At 38.6% G+C, this 21,594-nt stretch overlaps 2 protein-coding genes across 3 annotated transcripts in view; one reads left to right on the plus strand and one right to left on the minus strand.

Moving 5' to 3' along the window:
• Window positions 1-760: 760 nt before the first annotated feature.
• LOC144631840 (tetraspanin-9-like) lies at window positions 761-13,270 on the plus strand. 2 transcript variants are annotated; one of them, XM_078490415.1, is made up of 8 exons: window positions 761-1,024; window positions 6,204-6,294; window positions 6,630-6,833; window positions 7,228-7,302; window positions 7,472-7,570; window positions 7,996-8,163; window positions 8,543-8,629; window positions 8,958-13,270. In XM_078490415.1, exons 2-8 carry the CDS (start codon window positions 6,238-6,240, stop codon window positions 9,069-9,071), a joined length of 804 nt encoding a protein of 267 aa, XP_078346541.1. In that variant the 5' UTR covers window positions 761-1,024; window positions 6,204-6,237; the 3' UTR covers window positions 9,072-13,270. The 2 variants fall into 2 exon arrangements, with proteins under 2 accessions (XP_078346541.1, XP_078346542.1); XM_078490416.1 differs by lacking the exon at window positions 761-1,024 and adding an exon at window positions 4,334-4,568.
• A 195-nt stretch (window positions 13,271-13,465) lies between these two features.
• LOC144631757 (dynein intermediate chain 3, ciliary-like) overlaps window positions 13,466-21,594 on the minus strand; it is a 43,206-nt gene continuing 35,077 nt past the window's right edge. The window contains exon 16 of the mRNA XM_078490309.1: window positions 13,466-13,478. The gene's annotated coding sequence lies outside the window, so the exon portion shown is untranslated. The remainder of the gene's footprint in view (window positions 13,479-21,594) is intronic.

The following is a 21,594-nucleotide window of genomic DNA, read 5'->3' on the forward strand; positions in this document are numbered from 1 at the left end:
CTATGTCACGCAATTTTAGGCAGTTTCGGTACTGACCAACTGGTCATAGAATTGACTGAAATATCACAATAACAGCTTAAAACTGTAGAAGAACTCAAAAGAAACACAGAAAGGCCCAAAAGGGGCATGGTTGGGCAAAATTCGAGAAGATTAAAACGGATTGCGTTCGGGTAAACTTGAAAAACGTCGGCCCGACTTTTTTCAAGTTTATCTCAATTTGTATGAAAGTGTCATTGCCCATGCTCGAAAATCATCCTTATTTATTATGTGGCCGTGATTTTGCCAATAAAAGACTTTTGCTCTGCCAGTTTGAACTGTTTTGAGCTTTTAACGAAAAATAAATAGAATTACCTAAAATGCCGTGACCTAGCCCCTTTTAAAACAACAGCGAGCACTATTATTCCCAGAAACAGATCTAGACGTGAGCAACCTTTCAGTTAATCTAACGTTTGTATTTGGATTATAAAATGTGGAGTAAGGAAAAAAGGTTTTGGGGGTAGGAGGGACAAATCTACGGTGGCCCACTACTGGCTGCCACGGCAAAGTTTTGCCTTGGCAGACTATATAGTGGGCCACCGTACAAATCAAACAAGTCAGTGGGTGGAACACAACTCTACATGAAAAATACTCTTACTTCTACGTTTTACTTCTATTTTTGTCAAGTTTTATAATCTTCCTTTAAGCCCTCTGATATGTTTGACCTTGCCTTGTTTCTTAGGAGCAAACATTTTCTGTATGTCGTCAAAGGGCCATTAATGAATGTCGCGTGCCGCGCATTCTCGGGTTGTCTAGACGTTGCTGTTCGCATCCTTCGGTTGAATTCTACGACAGAAGGGGAAAGGGTGTAAAAGCGATCGTTCGAAGAACCGTTTGAAGACTATCAAGTGAACAATAGCATCTGTAATCCCAGAACATCGTGGTAACACAGCTTTTTAACTGCACCAAAATTTAGATTCAAGCGGCGCGCCTGACTCTTCTTCGACCCTGCGGCTCCGTTTATCTCGTTACACTTGTGATAACACAGGTAAGCTTTTTTTAAAGCTTCAACCATTTTAATACAGATTCTGATTGCTTTTGCCGGATGGCATCACTGATCATCTAGTGTTTGAAATCTAATTCAGTTCTCGCACGTTTTACGACTAGTATGTTTATTTCAGTTGAACATACAAAGATGCCTCTCGCCTCGATACAACTGCACCTTTCTTCCGCTGAAATATAGACTGACCTTCCCTATATCAAGTCTTTTTCTTCTTCTCTAAAACTTGCCTACAAGAATAAGTTTCTGTTCTTAAAGAATTGACAATATTCCAGCGATCTGAATCCTTTCATTAACATCTCAAAACGATTTTGGTAATCTGATTCTCTCGCCAATTCCTGGAAGGCGCGTTTAAAATCAGCTCAAAAACGTGCTGGGTTTGCCAAATTGTGTGAAAAAATAGAGGGTCAACATAAGTAAATGGCTGTCAAGGCAAACAGTTTTAAACATTATTAAATTTAGGACACATTTCCTTCCAGTGCATTGAAAATCTTCGGTGATTTCTTGACATTCTCTGTCTTTGTTATTCTTTGAACGCACGATTTTGGAGTTAAAATATATCTTTCACTGCTATTAATTTCGCTGAAATCTCAGCCTCGTCAGGTATGTTCCGAAATTAATAGCAGTGAAAGATATATTTTAACTCCAAAATCGTGCGTTCAAAGAATAACAAAGACAGAGAATGTCAAGAAATCACCGAAGTTTATCTAATTCTTTTATCGCTTCGACGAAAGAACTTTCTGAAGCACGTTGAAAATCTATTGTCCAGTTTCTAAGAAAACAGCGCATTTCAAGGCTCCGTCAAGAAAGCAAACATGTAAACATAAATGCCTATCAGAACTCAGAGACTCAAAGGGTAGTGCAGAATGTAATGTGGTCAATCAATTGACATTATATTTAGTCATATGAATTCAATTTCCAGTTTTAAACGCTGTTTTATGTTTACTTGTTAGATGTTGAAATGACGATCGTGAACATATTGATTTTGGCATGAAGCAAACCACAAAATCGCGTGACAAACCTGCCTCGTACCCAGGCGCTACCGCTTTATACGGAATCGCAAGGGATCATGGGAAGGGCGAAAGAAGCGGAGCGCGCTCCCCGCCTCCGATCACGCCTTCCCTTGACCCTTTGCGTGCTTTTTCACGCCTTCCCTTGACCCTTTGCGTGCTTCGCCAAAAGCTCTCGCGGCGCCTGGGTACGAGGCAGGTGACAAACTTCATCCGGGAGAAGAATTTCCCTTACTGAAACGTCACGCACGCAGCCGATCAGTTGACACTTTAGTGCAGAATGTAGTCAAGGAAGTTTTCATTCATTTGAACCGTTGTTTTTATAACTGAACTTTCAGTACTTGAATTTTAAAAAAGACTTGGAAAGCAGCAAACGTGATATCTTAACTTTTCGTACAAACATATGTTACATGATACCTTTGTTTCCCTCCTAGACTATGCGCTGTGTGGCGCATCAAAGTTTAATTGGATTCATGTGTGGTTTTCCGAAGCCACCGATTATACAAGAATCCTGCCGCATTGAAAAGCACAGGAAGTTAGGCTTCGCTGCCAAATTTTTCAAACAAGTACCTGTTATTTTATTTTTTGTTGGTTGGGATTTCAGCAAGACATTGAAATAGAAAACGAGATACAGTGGCTGAGACAAGAGGACGGCTGACATTTCCGACTACAGCGTTTCCATATACTAATAATTATTTCACATGAACCTTTCCGGAAAAATTTTCGCTGCCTTAAAGACAAAACTTAGAAAGCCTTCTTTTTTCATTACTATATAAAAACATAATCGAACTCTCTCACTGGTCCCATGTTGTCATTGTTTTGGCAAATTCACAAAGAAAGGAGCTGCTCATGCGCCTTAAAAAGATCCGCTGACTACCACCACGATGATTGCTTTGCAAGATGTGAGAGCATCGCTCAGATTTCATATAAGAGAATGTGTGGGAAGTTGCTCCCCCCCCCCCCCCCCTGTTTCAGAGGTTTTGTTTGCTTTTGCAAAACCCTATTTAAGTCGGCGCACGCTTTAATACATCACACTACAGCCTTCGATCAAGGGATTACGAATATTCTTGCTTCGACTGAATTTCCTCAGTAAAATTTCAAGCCCGTTATTTCAATAGTTAATTTATTATGAATTTTCGGAAATTGAACACCTCTGTCAGTAGTTTTGTTTATTTACTGGCCGGGTGCTGGGTTAGGGTTTGTCACGACTAAACACCCTTACTGATAACTGACAAACAGCCAATAATTTTACTAGCAAATTGCCCAAATGTTTAGGTAAAAAAAGATAACGAAACGGGAAACGGGATGATGATAATAACATATAATAATAATAATAATAATAATAATAATAATAATAATAATAATAATAATAATAATAAAATATTTTTTCACAACTGCTATAAAATCAAATTTGAAGAACAAAATAAAGTAAAAGTTACTGCTCCTTTATAATAAAATGCACGTTTAGAGATTTCCAGCTTAATTTTTTCAATAAAGAGGCTCCTACTGAATCTCGTGATATACTCAGAGCCCCCCGTCTTTTCCCCTCCCCCTGCTTCCCCCTCCCCCTGCTTCCCCCTCCCCACAATGGAGCCTTAGTATCTATCTTCAGGAGTTATAGATCTAGCTAAGATTAGCATGTGCAACTTATTTTGCAAGTATCAGCCTGAAAAGATCGATCTCACGATTATATTAGAACGAATTAGTTTAGAATAAAAGCCAATGTTTCCGGGAATAACTTCCTATTTTTCTTGGAATTCCATTGACGTCAAGGGTGAAACTGGTTTTTAAGACGGCAGTTGTCGGTTAATTTGCCCGACATCTTTCTTTTTCAATTCTGAATCCGAGATTGCAGAACAAGACAGTAATAATGAGCAATTTTAAGAACAGTAATTTACCGCATGGCCTCGCATTACAACTCATTGGGCTTACGCTCAAATTAAAAACAAAAGCAAGCACTGCTATTCTCAGAAACGACAGAAACAGACGTCAGCAACCTTTCAATTAATCTGACGTTTGTATTTGGATTACGTTTTATTTGGATAAGAAAATGTGGAATAAGGGGGGGGGGGGGGAAGGGACACGAAAGTAGAACACAATGCTACATTTAAAAAAAACTCTTACTTTTTGCGTTTTTCTTCTATTCTTTGTCGTGTTTTACAATCTTCCTTAAAGCGCCTTTCTCTGACATGTTTTGTTTCTCAGAAGCAAAAAGTTTCTGTATGACGTCAAAGTGCTATTAATGAATGCCGCATGCCGCGCATTCCCTGGTTGCCTAAATGTTTCTGTTCCCATCCTTCGGTTGAATTCTACGACAGAAGGGGAAAAAGCCTGAATGTGATCGTTCACAGAACTTATTGAGGACTTCAAAGTGAACAAAGCGGACGTATAGCATCTGTTATCAAACAAACTGAAACTGTGGTAACGCAGCTTTTTAACAGCATCGAAATTTCGTGTTGCACGCCTCGTCGTTGACGCTAGCTGTGTACCCGTTCATACGGCTGTCACTTGTGAAAACACAGGTTAGCTTTTTTAGAGCTTCAACCATTTTAATACAAATTCTGATTGCTTTTGCCGGATGGCATCACTGATCATCTAGTGTTTGAAATCTAATTCAGTTCTCGCACGTTTTCCGACTAGTATGTTTATTTCAGTTGAACATACAAAGATGCCTCTCGCCTCGATACCTGTACAACTGCATCTTTCTTCCTCTAAAATTCAGACTGACCTTCCCTTTATCAAGTTATTTGTTTTCTCAGACACTTGTCTACAGGAATGAGTTTCTGTTCTTAAAGAATTGACAATTTTCCAGCCATCTGAATGCTTTCATTAACATCTCAAAAACTCAGAACAATTTTGGTAATCTGATTCTCTCGCCAATTCCTGGAAGGCGCGTTTAAAATCAGCTCAAAAAACGTGCTGGGTTTGCCAAATTGTGTGAAAACTATAGAGGGGAAACATAAGTGAATGGCTGTCTAGGCAAACAGTTTTACAAAAAGCATTATTAAATTTAGGACACATTTCCTTCCAGTGCGTTGAAAATCTATCGTCCAGTTTCTAAGAAAACAGCGCATTTCAAGGCCCCGTCAAGAAAGCAAACATATAAACATAAATGCCTATCAGAACTCAGAGACTCAAAGGGTAGTGCAGAATGTAATGTGGTCAATCAATTGACATTATATTTAGTCATATGAATTCAATTTCCAGTTTGAAACGCTGTTTTATGTTTACTTGTTAGATGTTGAAATAACGATCGTGAACATATTGATTTTGGCATGAAGCAAACCACAAAATCGTGTGACAAACTTCATCCGGGAGAAGAATTTCCCTTACTGAAACGTCACACACGCAGCCGATCAGTTGACACTTTAGTGCAGAATGTAGTCAAGGAAGTTTTCAATCATTTGAACCGTTGTTTTTATAACTGAACTTTCAGTACTTGAATTTTAAAAAAGACTTGGAAAGCAGCAAACGTGATATTTTAACTTTTCGTGCAAACATATGTTACATGATACCTTTGTTTCCCTCCTAGACTATGCGCTGTGTGGCGCATCAAAGTTTAATTGGATTCATGTGTGGTTTTCCGAAGCCACCGATTCTACAAGAATCCTGCCGCATTGAAAAGCACACGAAGTTAGGCTTCGCTGCCAAATTTTTCAAACAAGTCCCTGTTATTTTATTTTTTGTTGGTTGGGATTTCAGTAAGACATTGAAATAGAAAACGAGTTACAGTGGGACGAGAGGACGGCTGACATTTCCGACTACAGCGTTGCCACACCAAGAATTATTTCACATGAACCGCAATTAATTAATTAATTACACCTTATGGACATTAACGGTTTAGCGGACGACTAACCACACAACCATCACAATAGTCATGAATAGTGCAAATGTAAAAAAAATGTAAAATGTAAAACCCGGATGATTTGAGACTACTCTCTTGTCATTTGTGTTCGCCGTTAATTCTCGCGACACTTATTTAGAACTCCGGGCAAAACATTCGCACTTCATTTTGATAGAATGCATTCCGCATGAAGGGTGAAAATTAATGTTACAAACGGCGTACCAGCGGGAATTGTTCAAGAAACATGAATTAGTTACCTTTCCAGGTTATGGGGTGTTGAAGAGCAGGAGTCACATACATTTATTTTCCTTAGGAGTTACGGAGTTACTGAAGTTCCTGAGAATACAATGGCTAGTATAAGAACCAGCAAGATCTGGATTGTGGTTTTCATGGTCATTTACCTTGTAAGTTTAAAGCTGTTGTGGTCTTTGACTGATCTGTTTATATGAGCAAAGTCTGAAGATATATAGCCAGTTTTAGGACTAAAAAATGCATGCTTTCATTTCTCCCTCCCTCCCTCCCTTTTTTCCTTCCTTCCTTCCTTCCTTCCTTCCTTCCTTCCTTCCTTCCTTCCTTCCTTCCTTCCTTCCTTCCCTGGGTATAGTCAACCCTTTGAGACCTTGTGGTCTCCTTTCTGCTGACGACGATTCTGCCCTCCTCATCTCCTGTTGACATCAGTTCAATCTCTGTTGGTTACAAGTATAACTGATATGTTACATATTTTACTTATTTTCCCCAGGTATTAGGTTGCGTGTTGATTGGGGTTGGTTCATGGAGTGTGCATGAGTTCAAAGCTTACGCCGCTCTCTCACCCTCTGTTCCTTATGAATCAGCTCCTGCACTTATCGTTGCTGCTGGGATGCTTATTTTGGTGGTCGTACTATTGTTTTGTGCGGCTGGCTGTTGGGAAACCCCACAAAAAAACAGATGCGGATTCATTGTTGTAAGAATGCTCTTGTGGTGTAGCCATTTTGTAAACTTTGTAACGTTTACGGTTGCATGCCTTTTGTTGTTTTTAGCAACTACGTTGTAAATTGTTTTTACTTAAATTTTAAATATTTTTACTTCATTTATATTTCTCACACATTTTTACCTCTTTGTAGCTATATATATCTATGCAAATTTTATTTCTTACACTTAGCTTGATAATGACCGAAGATCGGTCGAAACGTCGCTGACTTTAACCGTTAATTTTTATTGTTAAATGTTTTAAAAAACCCTTGTTGATAATTATTATTCTACCCCATTTTATTAAAAATTTCGCTTGCTGCAAAGTTGTTATCTATAAATAACCTTTAAGTATTTGTTCTTAATTGCTGTTTAATTTTCAATTCTAGGTTTTTCTCTTCCTCCTTGTGACCCTTGGATTAGAGATTTCCGGAGCTGTTTTAGGATACAAACATGGCGACAAGGTTTGCTTTATATTTGGATGACCATATCAACTTTAAACGTTATTAGAAAGGATACAATTAAGTTATCAAGGCAGGGACAAAAACAAGTAAAACAATCAAGTCACACCAATCACCTTATTTCTATTTTGTATCAGCTAGCAAATCAACTGATTTTTAAACACTTTTTCAGATCGAGAATACACTTTCTGACGACGTGGTAAAGACGATCCGAGAGCTTTATGGAATAGAAAAAGACCCATCTAGTGCCCTTGATGCCCTGCAGGAAAATGTAAGCTTTTTTTTTCTATGGAGCTCCTGGCCTTAAGCTTTACTCTTCTTGGTCAAGCTCGATTGACGATTGGGCGTGGCCAAAGTTTATATAAAAAAGCAGGAGAAAAATCTCGATTTTCTGACTGGAATCGATACCGTGACCTACCGCACAGCAGTTGGGTACTTAAACCACTGAGTTAGAGGCAGATTGATGATTTCTTTTTTATTAAGTTCATGTGACATGTTGTGGCTAATGCTAGGATCAGCAATGTGAAAAGCGTCCAGCTCGGAGATAGCGAAAGAAGGATAGTAGAATCAGACAAATTTAGTTGTGGGTCAACGGGAAAAGTCTGATATATTTGCAAATAAAACTTTTCTTGAAAATATTTCGTTATCTAAACAAAAATACTAACATCATGGTAAAATTTTTCCTTTTTTTTACAGAGAGAGTGTTGCGGTTGGTACAACTACACGGATTGGCGAGACTCTAGGTTTGCCAGAGAAGTCACTGTTTTAAATGAATCCGTTGTTCCTGACAGTTGCTGTGTAAAAGGACCAAAAGAACGCTTTCACTGCGGAAGACAGTTTAGCGTAAATAACATTTACACCAAGGTTTGTGCAATAAAGTGGAGTGCGCGGTGGCCTAGTGTTTCGTGCGATGTTCTTCGGATCAAATGCCTTTCTTGGTTTTAATTTAGGAGCCTTGTTATGACTTATGAAGTAGCAGAATTCTACAAATGCTACAATTTGATTGGCTAAGCAATCGTGCGCTATCAGCCACAAGTGTGAGGTCACATGGTAAAAACTGGGAAATGTTGATCAAATTGATGAGCGCGTGTAGTTTCAAAAGATGTTCATTTCGCGCGCGATTTTGCTGATTAAAGCGTTCGGATTAATACGAGAAAAATTTTGTCATTCGTGTTTGATTTCTATGAGGTTTTTAAAAGTCGATTCAGCCTTATGTCTTATAGACTACGTACTGTCTCGATAGGGTTGCCAGGGTGCGTTTATGTACAAGTTAATCAGAGACAAGCTCTACTCCGTTGCGGTCACTGCTATAATTGCAATCGTCTTCCAGGTAAGACAGTTTACGCCAATATTACAACTATAGCAAATAATTTGTACCTATAATTAATATCATTTTATGTTGTACTTAATGTATCTACTATAGGCATAAGTTGGTTTCCAGGTAGGTCCACATCAGCTTGGAATTATTTTCTAGTTAAGTAAAGGAATTTACACAATGCTGACCTGCCTCGTCAAATATGACGATAATGGTGATGAATTGCTTATTGATATATTGTCGATTTTCTTTACACTCGAAACTTTACGGTACTACATTGAGTGGTTTTCCTATGCTACGTGTACAGTGACCATATATTTTCCATCGTGTCTGATTTCTACAGGTCCCCGGTATGCTGCTTCTTTTGCTTTTGATCTTGAAGCAAGAGAGCCTTTCTGGGGAATGCGATGAACCCATTTGCAGGTCAGGATTTTGGCGAGAATTCTTTGAAGATTAGACTGTATCTACAGATGCCACAACCTGCGTAGTTTTTTGTGTATATAAAACGCCCAATCAAACAAGGGCTCCTTTAATAGTTTTATTGTTTATATTTTTATGGCACATTTAGACCATTTTATAGCAAGCAGTACTCATATGGAAGCAACTTCCTTTTTTAGACGGATATTTCCTAGCCTGAGGTTTTCCAAGGGGATGTTGCTAAGTAACATGACGTATGTTGATGACGTCAAGCTGACGTGATTACTTTGTAGTGCTTGTGTTTATCTGTGATAAGACCTGCCTCGTCCCCAGGCGCCGTTTGGCCGGACGTTGAGGCGGTAAGGCGGGAAAAAAAAAACGCCAAGCGAACCGTGCACGTCAGTCCCACAACGCCAAGCGAAGCGTGCAGGACCAAGGACGAGGACGCCTGGGGACGAGGTAGTGATTGGACAGTAAGAATTAAAAAACCCTTAAGAAAACTTTAACAAAGAATTCTGAAAAAAGAACTGGACCTTCTTCTTCAGTCCGTGTCTTTCCACACACGATTTTGCTTGTACAATCCGGAATCCGCGCTATAATATACGGTTTTCGACGCCATTTTGACGAGTAGGCAAAGCGGGTAGAAATTACAGTGTTTTGCGAACCGCGTCAATCATGCGAAAAAAATATACATACAAATGTATGGAAAAATTAAAAATGTAACTGAACTCTTTCTAGCCCAGCTACATCCTTCAAGAATTTTCCTTTGTCCCATGCTCGTGTCATGTTGAATACTTCATCTTCATTATTTATTACCGAGCTTAAAATTTACCATCTTTATTATTTACTACAAACTTGATGAATTCGACATTGCTGATCCTAGCAGTATGCAGGACGCGTGTCACTTATCAACCTAGTAAAATGGCTCAGCTCACAACGAGTCTGTCGTAGCTCAGTTGGTTAGAGCGCCCAACCGGTATCTGGGAGGCCATGGGTTCGATTCCCGTCGGGGACTCAGAATATTTCTTTGTCCCATGCTCGTGTCATGTTGAATACTTCATCTTCATTCTTCATTACATCCTTCAAACTCGGCAATTAAAAACGTTTTCCTAGTATCTTAACTTAACAATTGATAAGCTGTCCAGAATTCAATTTTTGTAAAAGATATTTGCCGTCGTATTCCCAAACACTGTAATTTCTATCCGCTTTGCCTACTCATCAAAATGGCGTCGAAAACCGTGATAAGGTCTATTGCTGGGACACTTTTCCAATGTGGATATGAACGACTTGTGACAGTTAAGTGTTCTCCTTAACAACACTTGTGGTAAAAGGCATAGAAGCGATCATAGACACATACACATACTGATCTGTAGAGAGGTGTCCAAACAGTAGCAAGGATGGTGAGTTTCTGGAGTAGGTTACTGTTTTATGACGAGTGCTTTTTATTAGCTTAAGGTAGTTGACGTTGTAACAATGTATTTTGCACATAATATCAAGCTGTCGTATTTAGTATTGAATGTAGTCATTTTAGCTGGATTGTTATTAATCAGCCAAGCTTCTTCAAGTCAAAACTGTTAGTCCGTATACATTATTGTTACTTATTTTCGCGGAACTTAATTTTCGCGATTTTCAAAATAACGCGAATTAAAGACCCGCGAAACTTTATTGTTAACGTTTCTGACGTATATTGTTTGAACGTTTTTTGGCCTTATCGCGAAAATTAAGTCCCGCGAAATATGCCCGTTCCATTTTCGCGAAATTAAAAGTTTCCGCTAAAATAAGTAACAATATGGTATACATTTATGTCGTTTTGCAATTAGCTTTTAGTTAATTAAGATAGGCTCGATGTTTATTTTCTGTTGTACCGATGGAAAGTGAGTGTAAAGAACATGCATGTGTACACGTATGTCTGATTTTATTATGTTACCGTTTTTTAAATACTTTATTTTAAAAATAAAAACTAGTTGTACCTATCGGTAAGTGCCAACGAGCGAAATACTCATGTTTGTTCATAAGAACAGATATTGAATGGTTTTTGATAGAACTATATTTGAAATGACCAAAATATGGTAAATTGTATTTTAGGTAATATGCTAAAAAAGTGCTACTGGTGTTCATAAATGACACAGGCTTGATAGCCTGCGTAGCAGGCGCCGTAGTTTCCAGCGCGCGTATTCTCGCGATCGCGCACTCTTTTAAACACACTAGGCCCCGTTTACACGGGTCCGGACAAATTTTTGCACGGATGAATTTTGTTCCTGGACCGCCTGTTTACATGGATCCGTGCAAATTCTGTTACAGATTGCAGTGGTGTTTACACGGATCCGTGCAAATTTTAGACCAGTCGCGGCATTTGAATGGCTTTTTTACGTCTCTGTTGTGATTGGTTATCGCTAATGTTTTAAGCCAATCATGTTGCAGCTGATGAAGTACGCGATAAATAAAACAAGGCGGCAGACAAAAACTTTGGCTTTGGCTTTCTGGCTCGTGACTTTTTCCTCGGTTGGTTGTTTCGTAAGCTGTACATGCTTACCAAGAAATTCAAATGTGTAAGATGCCTCGATTGATGAAGAAGATCGGAAACAATAGCCATTTGCAGCAACGTGTACTGCAAAAGCCTAGCTAATCCGGCCAAAATAGCGATGCATGCTGCTGCCGCTCGTCTCCTCATATCTGCAATCTACGTTTTTGCTTCTTTTATCTTAAATTTAACAAAATGGAACAAAATCTTTCATTTTCGATAAGCAACCAGGCAAAACATAACTAGATTCCAGGCCTTAACAGCGCTAACGGAGCAAAAAGTTGCACGGTTCGGGTGTTTACACGAGTCCGTACGAAATATGGAACCGTGCCGGTCAAAAATTTGACCTGCTTTTTTCAGGTCCAAAACTTGCACACTTAGCCGTTCAAAAATTCGTCCAGTTCCGCCGGTCCCGTGTAAACGCAAGGTGGAACCGTGCAAGTTTTTGTCCGTGCAAAAATTTGCCCGGACCCGTGTAAACGGGGTCTAAAAACGTACACAGATGTCTGCTACGCAGGCTACGGGATTGACAGATTGATAACTCTTGACAAATCTTTAAATTCTTTTCAACGTTAAAATGTCACAAAATGTAGGCAATAAATGAGGTTTAATCACTGTTTTGTAAATACAACACGCGGGGGTTAAAATGTTTCCGTTCACAAAAGGGATAGTTGCATTTCAAGAACTTCTTATAAATCAAATCCCAAAATCAAAACTGCTAAGATGCTTTTTTAAAAATAATTTTCAGTAATCAGAGACAGTAATGCACGGGTCAGATTTCAGTCTCGCATGTTCAGTTACGGAAAACTTTAAAAATTTGAACAGAAAACAAAACTTGAACGGTCAAGGATTATTTGGAGACAAATTTTTTATTCAAGTTAACATTACATTTGCCTTTAGAAGCAAAAAACTTTTGACTTTCTTGTGTGTATGACATGCAGTATTTTTAGTGAGCTACGCTTTGTCTTGATGTTATTCCTACGCGGAGCGAAAATGCGTGCCAAATAAAATATAAACGGTATTTGATTTGGAATAAATCATCGGTCAAACAATTACTATAAACACAATCAACACTAAAATGAAGCATTTAACCGACTTCAGCATTCTCATAAGTCAAGAAAACCCTATTTGTAGTCAACAGTCCGCTTTTGATTTTCATGTCTCTCTTCGATCGTAAATCAAAGGACTGCAAAGTCGAAAGATTATTTCATCGCTTTAAAGACCTTGATGTTCGTTTTTTCGGCGGTCGAATATTCTGTAGGGTATTTTCTTTCGATTTATAATTCCCTAAAGGTGTATTTATCGGTAAAGGGATGAATGACCACATTGAAAATTTTAACAGCGAGCCGCGTGGACGCCATTTTGGTCATTTGCTCTCTAGCAAGGAATGAGAGACTGGGAACCAGTTGGTAAGAACTATACAACCCAAATATGGGGTTTACTTACACCCAAATATGGTCAAAAAAAGAGTCCCTTACGCAGAACTTAAGATTTTCTCTGCCTACACACTCATACGCACACGGCTCTATGATTCTGCCGCCTCGACAGCCTCGCCTCTTGGCTCGGCTGTCTCGTTGGCAATTATTGAACCAACCATTTTCAACTATATTTACACATGAGGCACAAAACCAAGAATAAACATGACACTTTCTCGCATTGCGTTTTCTGTACATTAACCACACCTTTTGAAAACAGACCACGATTCAACCATGCTACAAACAAATGAATAGCTTAACACACTTGTATAAAAACGTTTTGACTGGTTGTTGTTGGTCTGATAAATGTCTTTCAGATAAGAGGTCTTAGAAATGCTATTTACAGTGAAGTGCGACTTGATAGCCTGCGTCGCAGACGTATTCTAACCCCAGTTAGTAACTTAACCAAGGGATTAGTTTCTTCGGCGACGCAGACTTGCGACTTGATAATTTACTGAGTTGAGGAATGTTAGGTTTCTTTGGTCTGTTTTTCAGATCCTTTTGCTGTTTTCTCTGAGTCTTTATTGGCTGAAGTTTAAAAAGGTCAAATACAAAACAATGTTTTAAAAATATTAGTTTGAAGAGCAACATGAGAAGTGTGCGAGTTCATGAATCATATATGAACTGCAGATAAAATATTGTTTTAAAATAGAGCCGAGGAAGAAGTTGTGTTTCTTAAAGATTGCAAAGACGCTTTACAAAGGGCTTTTCACGCTTCTTTGCAATTGATTGTGTGTGTGTGTGTGTGTGTGTGTGTGTGGGGGGGGGGGTGCAGGGGAGTGGGAGCTAGGGAGAATGGAGGGCGGGGGTTGGGGTACGGGAGGAGGGAGAAGAGAGAGCAAAGCAGGATTCCCAATGTGGTGGGAACCAGGAGAAATTGAAAAAATTTCACAACACTTTGTGACCAATTTACCTTATAAGGTCTTAAAAGGGCCAATTGATGAGGGTCTCAATGGGGTTAACCGTTAGCCGTAAAACAGCCAAAAGCTAGCCGTTAGGCGTGAAAATTGGAAAATTTTAACCGTTAGCCGTAAAATATGTTAACCGTAAAAAATCGGTCAGTAATTATAAATAAACCAAACTAGTTCACTTCATCGTCCCAGAATGGGCCTGACATCTAAAGCATGTTTTTCAATAATTAAAAATTAATTTTTAACTTTTTAAAACAATGAAAATTAACTTTTGATTCCTCTTAACCGTTATGGAAATAAATTTACCGTTAGCCGTAAAAAGCCAAACTTTTAACCGTTAACCGTGAAAGCCACCACCCCATTGATATATGTACTGGAGCAGGGTTCGTAGTGTGGGTCTTGACATTGAATTTCGATAGTCAAGTCATTCCATAATCAATTTCTTCAGTGGAAATCGTAGAAAATCAGTATCCGCTATGTAAGTCCATGAAAAATTTAACCCTTACCCCACATGAGTAAACTAAGGGCGCGCTTGTTTGGGAATATTCTGGAATAAGAATATATTCCGGAATATATTTCGGAATATATTCAGGCTATTCTGCCCCCAGGAGCAGAATAGCCGGAAAGGAAATCCAAGTATTCCAGAATAGGAAGAGCAGCCAAACGAACGCTAACATGCATTGTTCCAATCATTCTTATTACGGATTGATCCCAAACGAACGCGCCCTAAAAAAGTCTCAGAAGCCGAAGGTCTCCGAGATCGGTCAGTTTTAATCTGTTGACCGCATATTTGCAAAGAGACCTTGATTGTCTTTAGTACGGTCACGAAGGGACGAGGAATTAGAAATGATAAAAACAAACTTTGTAAAGGAAATTTATTGCGCACTCTGCTGTAGCCAGACATAAAATCGAACCAAGGCAAAACTTTCAGAAAAAGAAACACTTCTTTGATATTTACTTACTTACTAGTAATGCATAGCCTCTTACAGAAACATGAAAAAAATTATAAATTCAGGTTTTTTGCTGAGGCAAGTGCCTCGTTTGGCCTGTTACTAGCTACGATCTTGCTCTGAACTATTTTTATCAACGATCGACAAAAGACCTTCAGTTCCATAGTGTAACTCACGTAAATAGCCCAAAACAGAATTAACAAAAATATACATTGCTTCATTAACAAGAACTTAAAAGTTAGACATATTTTTGCACGATTTACATAGCTTGTTTGAATATTAAAAATAACATTTCATGTGTGACAGCCGGTTAAGAAAGCCGGGCTAGGCCATATAAATTTATGCTATAATACATGGCTAAAAGTTTTTACAAAGGATCATTCAAGACCAAAGTAGACACAATGTCAAAAACGCTCCACTAAGACATACTTCAACTAAGAAATTTGTACGAATCTTTTTATACAGAACCTTTTTGCAAACCTTTTGAAAATTTAATTAATTTAATTTGTCTGAGATCGCGTGACAAAATCTACATGAATAAAATTATGACATGACATCACTTTTCACATCACAGCCAAAAATTACTGATTACAGAACCTCTCACCTGTGGCCCCGGCAAAGGTATAAAAGCAAACTTGTTGAGCAAATCGAATCAGTTTAGCTTCGGGCTTGCAAGATTCTGCACTTCTGAAAGGATCAAACGATTCATCTTTTTCACCGGGTAAGTTAATAAGTTAATTTCTTATGAAGCATCTTGTCTGCATCTCAGTTTTGGCTTTGTGCTCTTTTCCCTTCAGTTCTTGATAAACATTTGAGTAAGTGGCGATTTAAACTCGTCTGTCGTTGGCCTAGTCAAAAATGGTAAACCCGAGCTAAAAGCGGCTTCTTTATAGCTTTCTGCTGAGAGATCAAGAGAGACTTAGAGAAAAAGGCATATGCTTCTGCAAACTTTGTAGACCTTTGAGCGCGATCGTCCTTAGTATGGTCCTTTCACCAGCAATTCTCAAGGCAAGCAAACGAACAAACAAACACAATTCATTTTCAAGACTTGTAATTGCAGCATTACAAAATTGTTTCAAAAGTCACAAAACGAACCGAGATCCTCGTGATCGAAATTATCTGAGCTGATCGAATTCGAGATTTCCACTAGTTGATGAGATATTTATGTGAGGGCGATGAGAAAATCTTTGTTATTTGTAAACTCTCTCGATGGTGTAATGTTCTATTTTTGTCACAAAGAAAACTACAAGTCAAGTCGATAAACTCGTGCTGTCGTGCATGCTAAATTTTAAAGGTTTGGTTCTCAGCTGTTGGTTGGACCGTAACACAACGCTGCGAAAAAGACTGAGTCGACTGACCCTAAAAATATTGACTGCCGTGATTTTTGATATGCCGCTTTCGTCATGAAAGAGTTACCTTACCACCTCGCAGAGTTTAACTCGAAATCGGCTCGAGTGAAAAGGCTTTAATACTGTGTTACAGATGATTAAAAAGATAAATTATTTAATTGTTCTTGTTTAGGAACTACCGCGAAAGCAATGCCTTCAGTGGACAAGACCACAATCAAAGGCTCCTTGAGCCAACTTATTCGTACCATGTACTTCATGTAATGTTTGTACATGTTTTGCTGCTTACTTGTTTTGAAATGCATGCGTACAATGCAATGCATGCCTACAAGCAAGTATGCTGGGTGCATGGATCTTCATAATTGTGAACTGAAAATGAGTAGGGTTGGTTAAGGGGTTTGTAGTTGGGTTCCAAGTATTTGTGAATCTGCAAAGATAGCCAACAAGTAGTAGTATGTTTCACTTCTACTCACTCCAAATAGTTAACCTGTGCGTATAACCTTATCCTTTTACCGGTACTTCAGAAGGGTACATCTCTAAAATATCTATACAGTACTCCCATTCTAGAACAGAGTATCCAATATTTAAGACATTTGCTGGAACAGGGTGTAATATTAATTCAATGGCCCAGAAAGTGGGCCATTGAAATAAACTAGATTTCTAGACTAGGGTATTAAAAATTGTGCTATTCTAGAAATACGGATTCATATTGAAGACCTTGGTAACACATACATACCCACCACCTGCCTAAGAAACCCTCCCCCCCCCCCTGATTAGTTTCTTGACAACAGTAGGTGGGGCAGTTTAACAAAGCAGGTGGGCTAGTGATGCATAAAAGGATTGTGCTACGTATTGATGCTTGTGAGGGCACAAATGTCCAGCCTCTCCCATAACTTTTTTGGTTGAACAACAACAAGAAACAGCTTTAGAAGAATATAAAGAACTGTATAAGTTATTTTCTATTTTTTATCTGTAATTAAGTTTTAAAGGTCCACATCAGCCCTAGGCTGCCATCTTTATAGACCTTTGTTTTCAAATAAAGTATGTAAGTACAGCTTGTGCGAACAACATCAACTTGCGATGAATAAAATAACATACATTTATTTATAAATAAGATTACATCCATTCAGTGCAAATGAGAGCATATTTAGTTATTTATCTTTAATTATAAACCTTAGGTCTTTGTCCCCTTTGATTGCAAGAATAACTAAATTATATAATAACAACAACACTGAGGATGACAAAGTCAGTATATTGAGTTCTTTATCATCATTGACTAAATTTCTTTGTTCTCTTTGATCCCAAAAATGCTTGTGGCCATCAACAGCAATAGAATAACATTCCAAGGAATAGAGCAGCCTTGTGAGGATCATAAAACACACAGTTTTTACCTTAATTGGCATTATTGAATTTTAGCAACAGCAACAGTAAGGATGACAATGAAAGTATATTTACTTCATCTTCATTGCCTTAATAATAATTTTGTTTTCCTCTATGAAAATCTCAAAATAAGATGTGTTTAACTAAGAAGAGTGTTGGGACTATTAATTAATTTCCTGGACATCTTATTTGACTTTGTTTCGAGATTATATCCCTTGACTTTTCTAAGTGACTGAAACATGCCATCCAGTTTTCATCTGCAATAATAATGGGAGAAAAAAAAATATTGCAATTGATTGTGCAGAGTTGATTCTCAAACTATGAGAACGAAGAACTGCTTGAATTATAATTTAAATTCTATCCGCCCAAGTTACTAGCCTTGACATATTACTCAAATATTGAAGCTTGCCAAGAATGTTCAGTATTGCTTTCTATAAACATTTTAGAACTACTGAAATCCAAGACTTCGACTTCGCATGTCCCTGTCATTGACAAATCAATAAGCAAACCTTACGAGCAATGAAGTACAACTTGGACTTAATACTTCATAACGTCTATAAATGAAATAATGTGACTGATAGCGGTTTGTCTAGCAATTGATTGCAGCGCGACCGTCAAGGCAGATCGAAGCCGATCGAACTGGGAATTCTATTAAGGTTTCAGTTTGACTGTTGGCCGCTAGATTGATATTTGCGCTGTATGCCTTAGAGCTCAGCTATTTAAACCACAAGAAAACAATTGTTACTCACCCAAAAGTCCAAAAGGACGGCAAAGGACGGCAAAACAGCTGGAGACAGAATCCCCCATCAAAGATGGCCGCCATGCAGAGAACGTGGATCCAGCATGCATTGCGAGCCAGACTGAATTTGCAATTTGGGGCGCGATCCATTGGACCAAAATTTTCGGTTTGAATTTTCGAAATTTTCATCTGTCAAATGGAACGGTATTTTCCACTTGAATCGGCCAGGCTAGTTCCATTCCCGCAAACAGTAAAGAAAACTGAAGATATTACTCCCTCTTGATAAATTCTGAAGCCATCTATCCTTTCACTTAGCTCAAAAACGTAGCTCCACGCTTTTTTAAACGTAAAGAATGCGAAAAGTTTACACTGGAAACACATACGTCTGCTTTTATGACATGTACGGAAACATTTGGATGCACAAGATGTGCTCTTATCGCATTCGTTTAAGACAATTATATGTGGTGTGCACGCAGCCTCGTCCCCAGGCCATACCGCGCTATGCGAGTGAGCGGAGGAGGACTGGAACCGAGCGCGATAGCGCGAGGCCTGGCACAAAATGGCAAAAAAGTCCCAGTTTAGCGAGAAAAAGTCCCAGATATAGCTCGACGAAAATATACGTTTTTCTGCGAGGAAAAGAAAATATTTCTGGTTCATGAGGAAACTGCATCCCTTGTGAACATTTGTGGACTATTTTAGACGGCGGAGACGAACTGTAATGCCGTTTTTTTCCTGCCTTGCAGAATGGTATTGGTCGTATTTAATAGAGTTAAGAAAATTATTCTGTTATCATTATTTTCGTTCACTACTCGTAGTGATACATGGGTCTACATGTATCTAGAAGTTCTTTGTGGTACGCAAATTACGTTCCCCAGGTACTAGTAACTGTGTTAGTTTTATTTAAACCTGAAAGGCGTCGATCTCAATGTTTATAGAGCTAGGGTCGGTATTTTCGACCTTTGTTGTTTACAAATTTATGTGCGAAAACAAAGAAACAATTCAGCTTACTTGAGAGAAGAGGGCTAATCCCCCGATGCATGTATTAAAGCTTGTCATTGATTACCTGTAATTTTTTATTTAGCTTTTTAGAGAAAGAAAAAAAATAATCTAACTCTCGTAAACCAAAACTTTGATCTTGATGTAGCCTGTCTTTTTCTTGTATACTCTGGCTCATTTCATTAGCAGGAGATGTTAATCCAAATCCTGGGCCATGTTCAGGTTATATATAACAAGTATGCTTCAATCATTTTCGTCAATTCAATGAGCTTATTAAATAAAAATTACAGCTGGTCATGACTTATTGCAGATTCCAAGTGTGAATTGAAACATTTCCATTGTGTAGCACCACTAAATAGCCAACAGTTCTTGTCAGCCCAAAAGGTGTGGAAATTTATTTCAATTTCCCTCAGTTGCAGAGTTAGCATTTCAACTGAAGTTTATATATTTTGCTGCCAATTTTCGTGTAGTTTTGACAAATTTACCTGCTGAGATGTTCAAAAAGAAACAGAAGTGCACTGCTTTCCCCTTTAGACAAGGTACATACTGCATCATTGTAGACATAGCTCGTTTAACAAAGTATGATTCTTCTGCTATTCTCTCTGACATTTACTTGCAAAGAAACATAAACACAATATATATATATACTGTGTTTATATGTTTATTTGCAAATAAATTAAAATATCAAAATATATAATGTTTAAATATTGTTTGAACCGCTCCAGAAAAGCTGGTTACTGGGGCTTTTGGACCAGTTTCTTTTTAATTTGTGAGCCCCATTCTGCATTTTTGATAGCCCAAAAATATTTGTATTTTTCCTCACATGGGTACACTGGCTATTTTTCCCATTCCTTAAACTACTTGCAGAGATATTAAACTGAGCTTGACTGACACACACACACACACACACACACACACACACACATAAACACAGTACAGTAGGACGTATACAAAACATGGACCCGGGTCCATGGACCACCCCTGTGGACCCGGTCCATGGACCACCCCTGTGGACCACCTCTAATTTTCGAAAGAAAATCAAAGTGTAGAATGGGGACAGGGTATGAATTGACGGCAGGTACTAAAACACAAAACAACGAAATGAAACAAAACCAAATTAGCGAAACCACTGAAACGACCAAAACGAAACCGCCGAAACGGTTGAAACGAGCGAAACGAAACATAATCAACTAGGACTCCGGTTAGTCTGTTTACGGTTAGCTGGTAAAGGTTTTGCTTGTTTCGGTGATTTTGTCTTGTTGTCTAGCAGAGTATTTTACTAAGCAAAAGGCAATTATGAAGGCTTTAGGTCGGGTAATATTCTTACGGCAGATTCTCTGTTTTTAAACATCGTTATTCTTTTGAAATAGATTTATAATGCTACAAAGAACTAAAACGAAATCTTCTTGTCTTTTGAGGCCGACTGTAAACAACGAAACGTACCAAAAATGAATATATTATGATTGCGTGCATGATCTATAATTTGCATAAAATACAGACATTGAATTCCCTTGGGGGCCACATCGCACGTTCAAATTTTAGCGCTGTGACAGCCATGCTTTGAAAGAGCCAATCAAAAAAATTGAATTTTCTTACTTGGTCAGATCTCGCCTTCCGGCTTCGTCTACCCGCGAGATGCGGGAACGAGATTACTGTTTCAGTTGTTTCGGCGGATTCGTTTTGGTGGTTTAGCTTGTTTTGGTCGTTTCGTTTCGGTGGTTTCATTTCGTTGTTTTGGGTTTTGGTACCTGCCGTCAATAGACCATATTCGTATTCTCGGTATTGGACTGGAACTAGCTTGCAATGGAGGCTCATGCGGGGGAATATCATTAAAAACAGCTTCATGTCATTTGCATTTGAAAAGATTACCCGCATTAGCCTCCATTGCAAGCTAGTTCCAGTCCAATACCGAGAATACGAATAAGGCCTATTGATTTTCTTTCGAAAATTAGGGGTGGTCCACAGGGGTGGTCCATGGACCGGGTCCACAAGGTGGTCCATGGACCGGGTCCACAGGGGTGGTCCATGGACCCGGGTCCATGTTTTGTATACGTCCCAGTACAGTATACAAAAGTATTTACATGTATTCAACTCTTGCAATATATACTAAAACTAGTAGTTATTGGAATTTAGGGGAGTGCATTTGGTAGGGTGGGGTGATTTGGGGAGGAGGCAGGGAAAGCTGGAGGCAGTGGAAAGTGTTATATTATGTTTTCATATTCTCTTGATATTTGAGGTCTGCCCA

Source organism: Oculina patagonica, chromosome 12 (assembly GCF_052425735.1).
Source record: "Oculina patagonica isolate OP01 chromosome 12, crgOcupat, whole genome shotgun sequence".
Taxonomy (NCBI): domain Eukaryota; kingdom Metazoa; phylum Cnidaria; class Anthozoa; order Scleractinia; family Oculinidae; genus Oculina; species Oculina patagonica.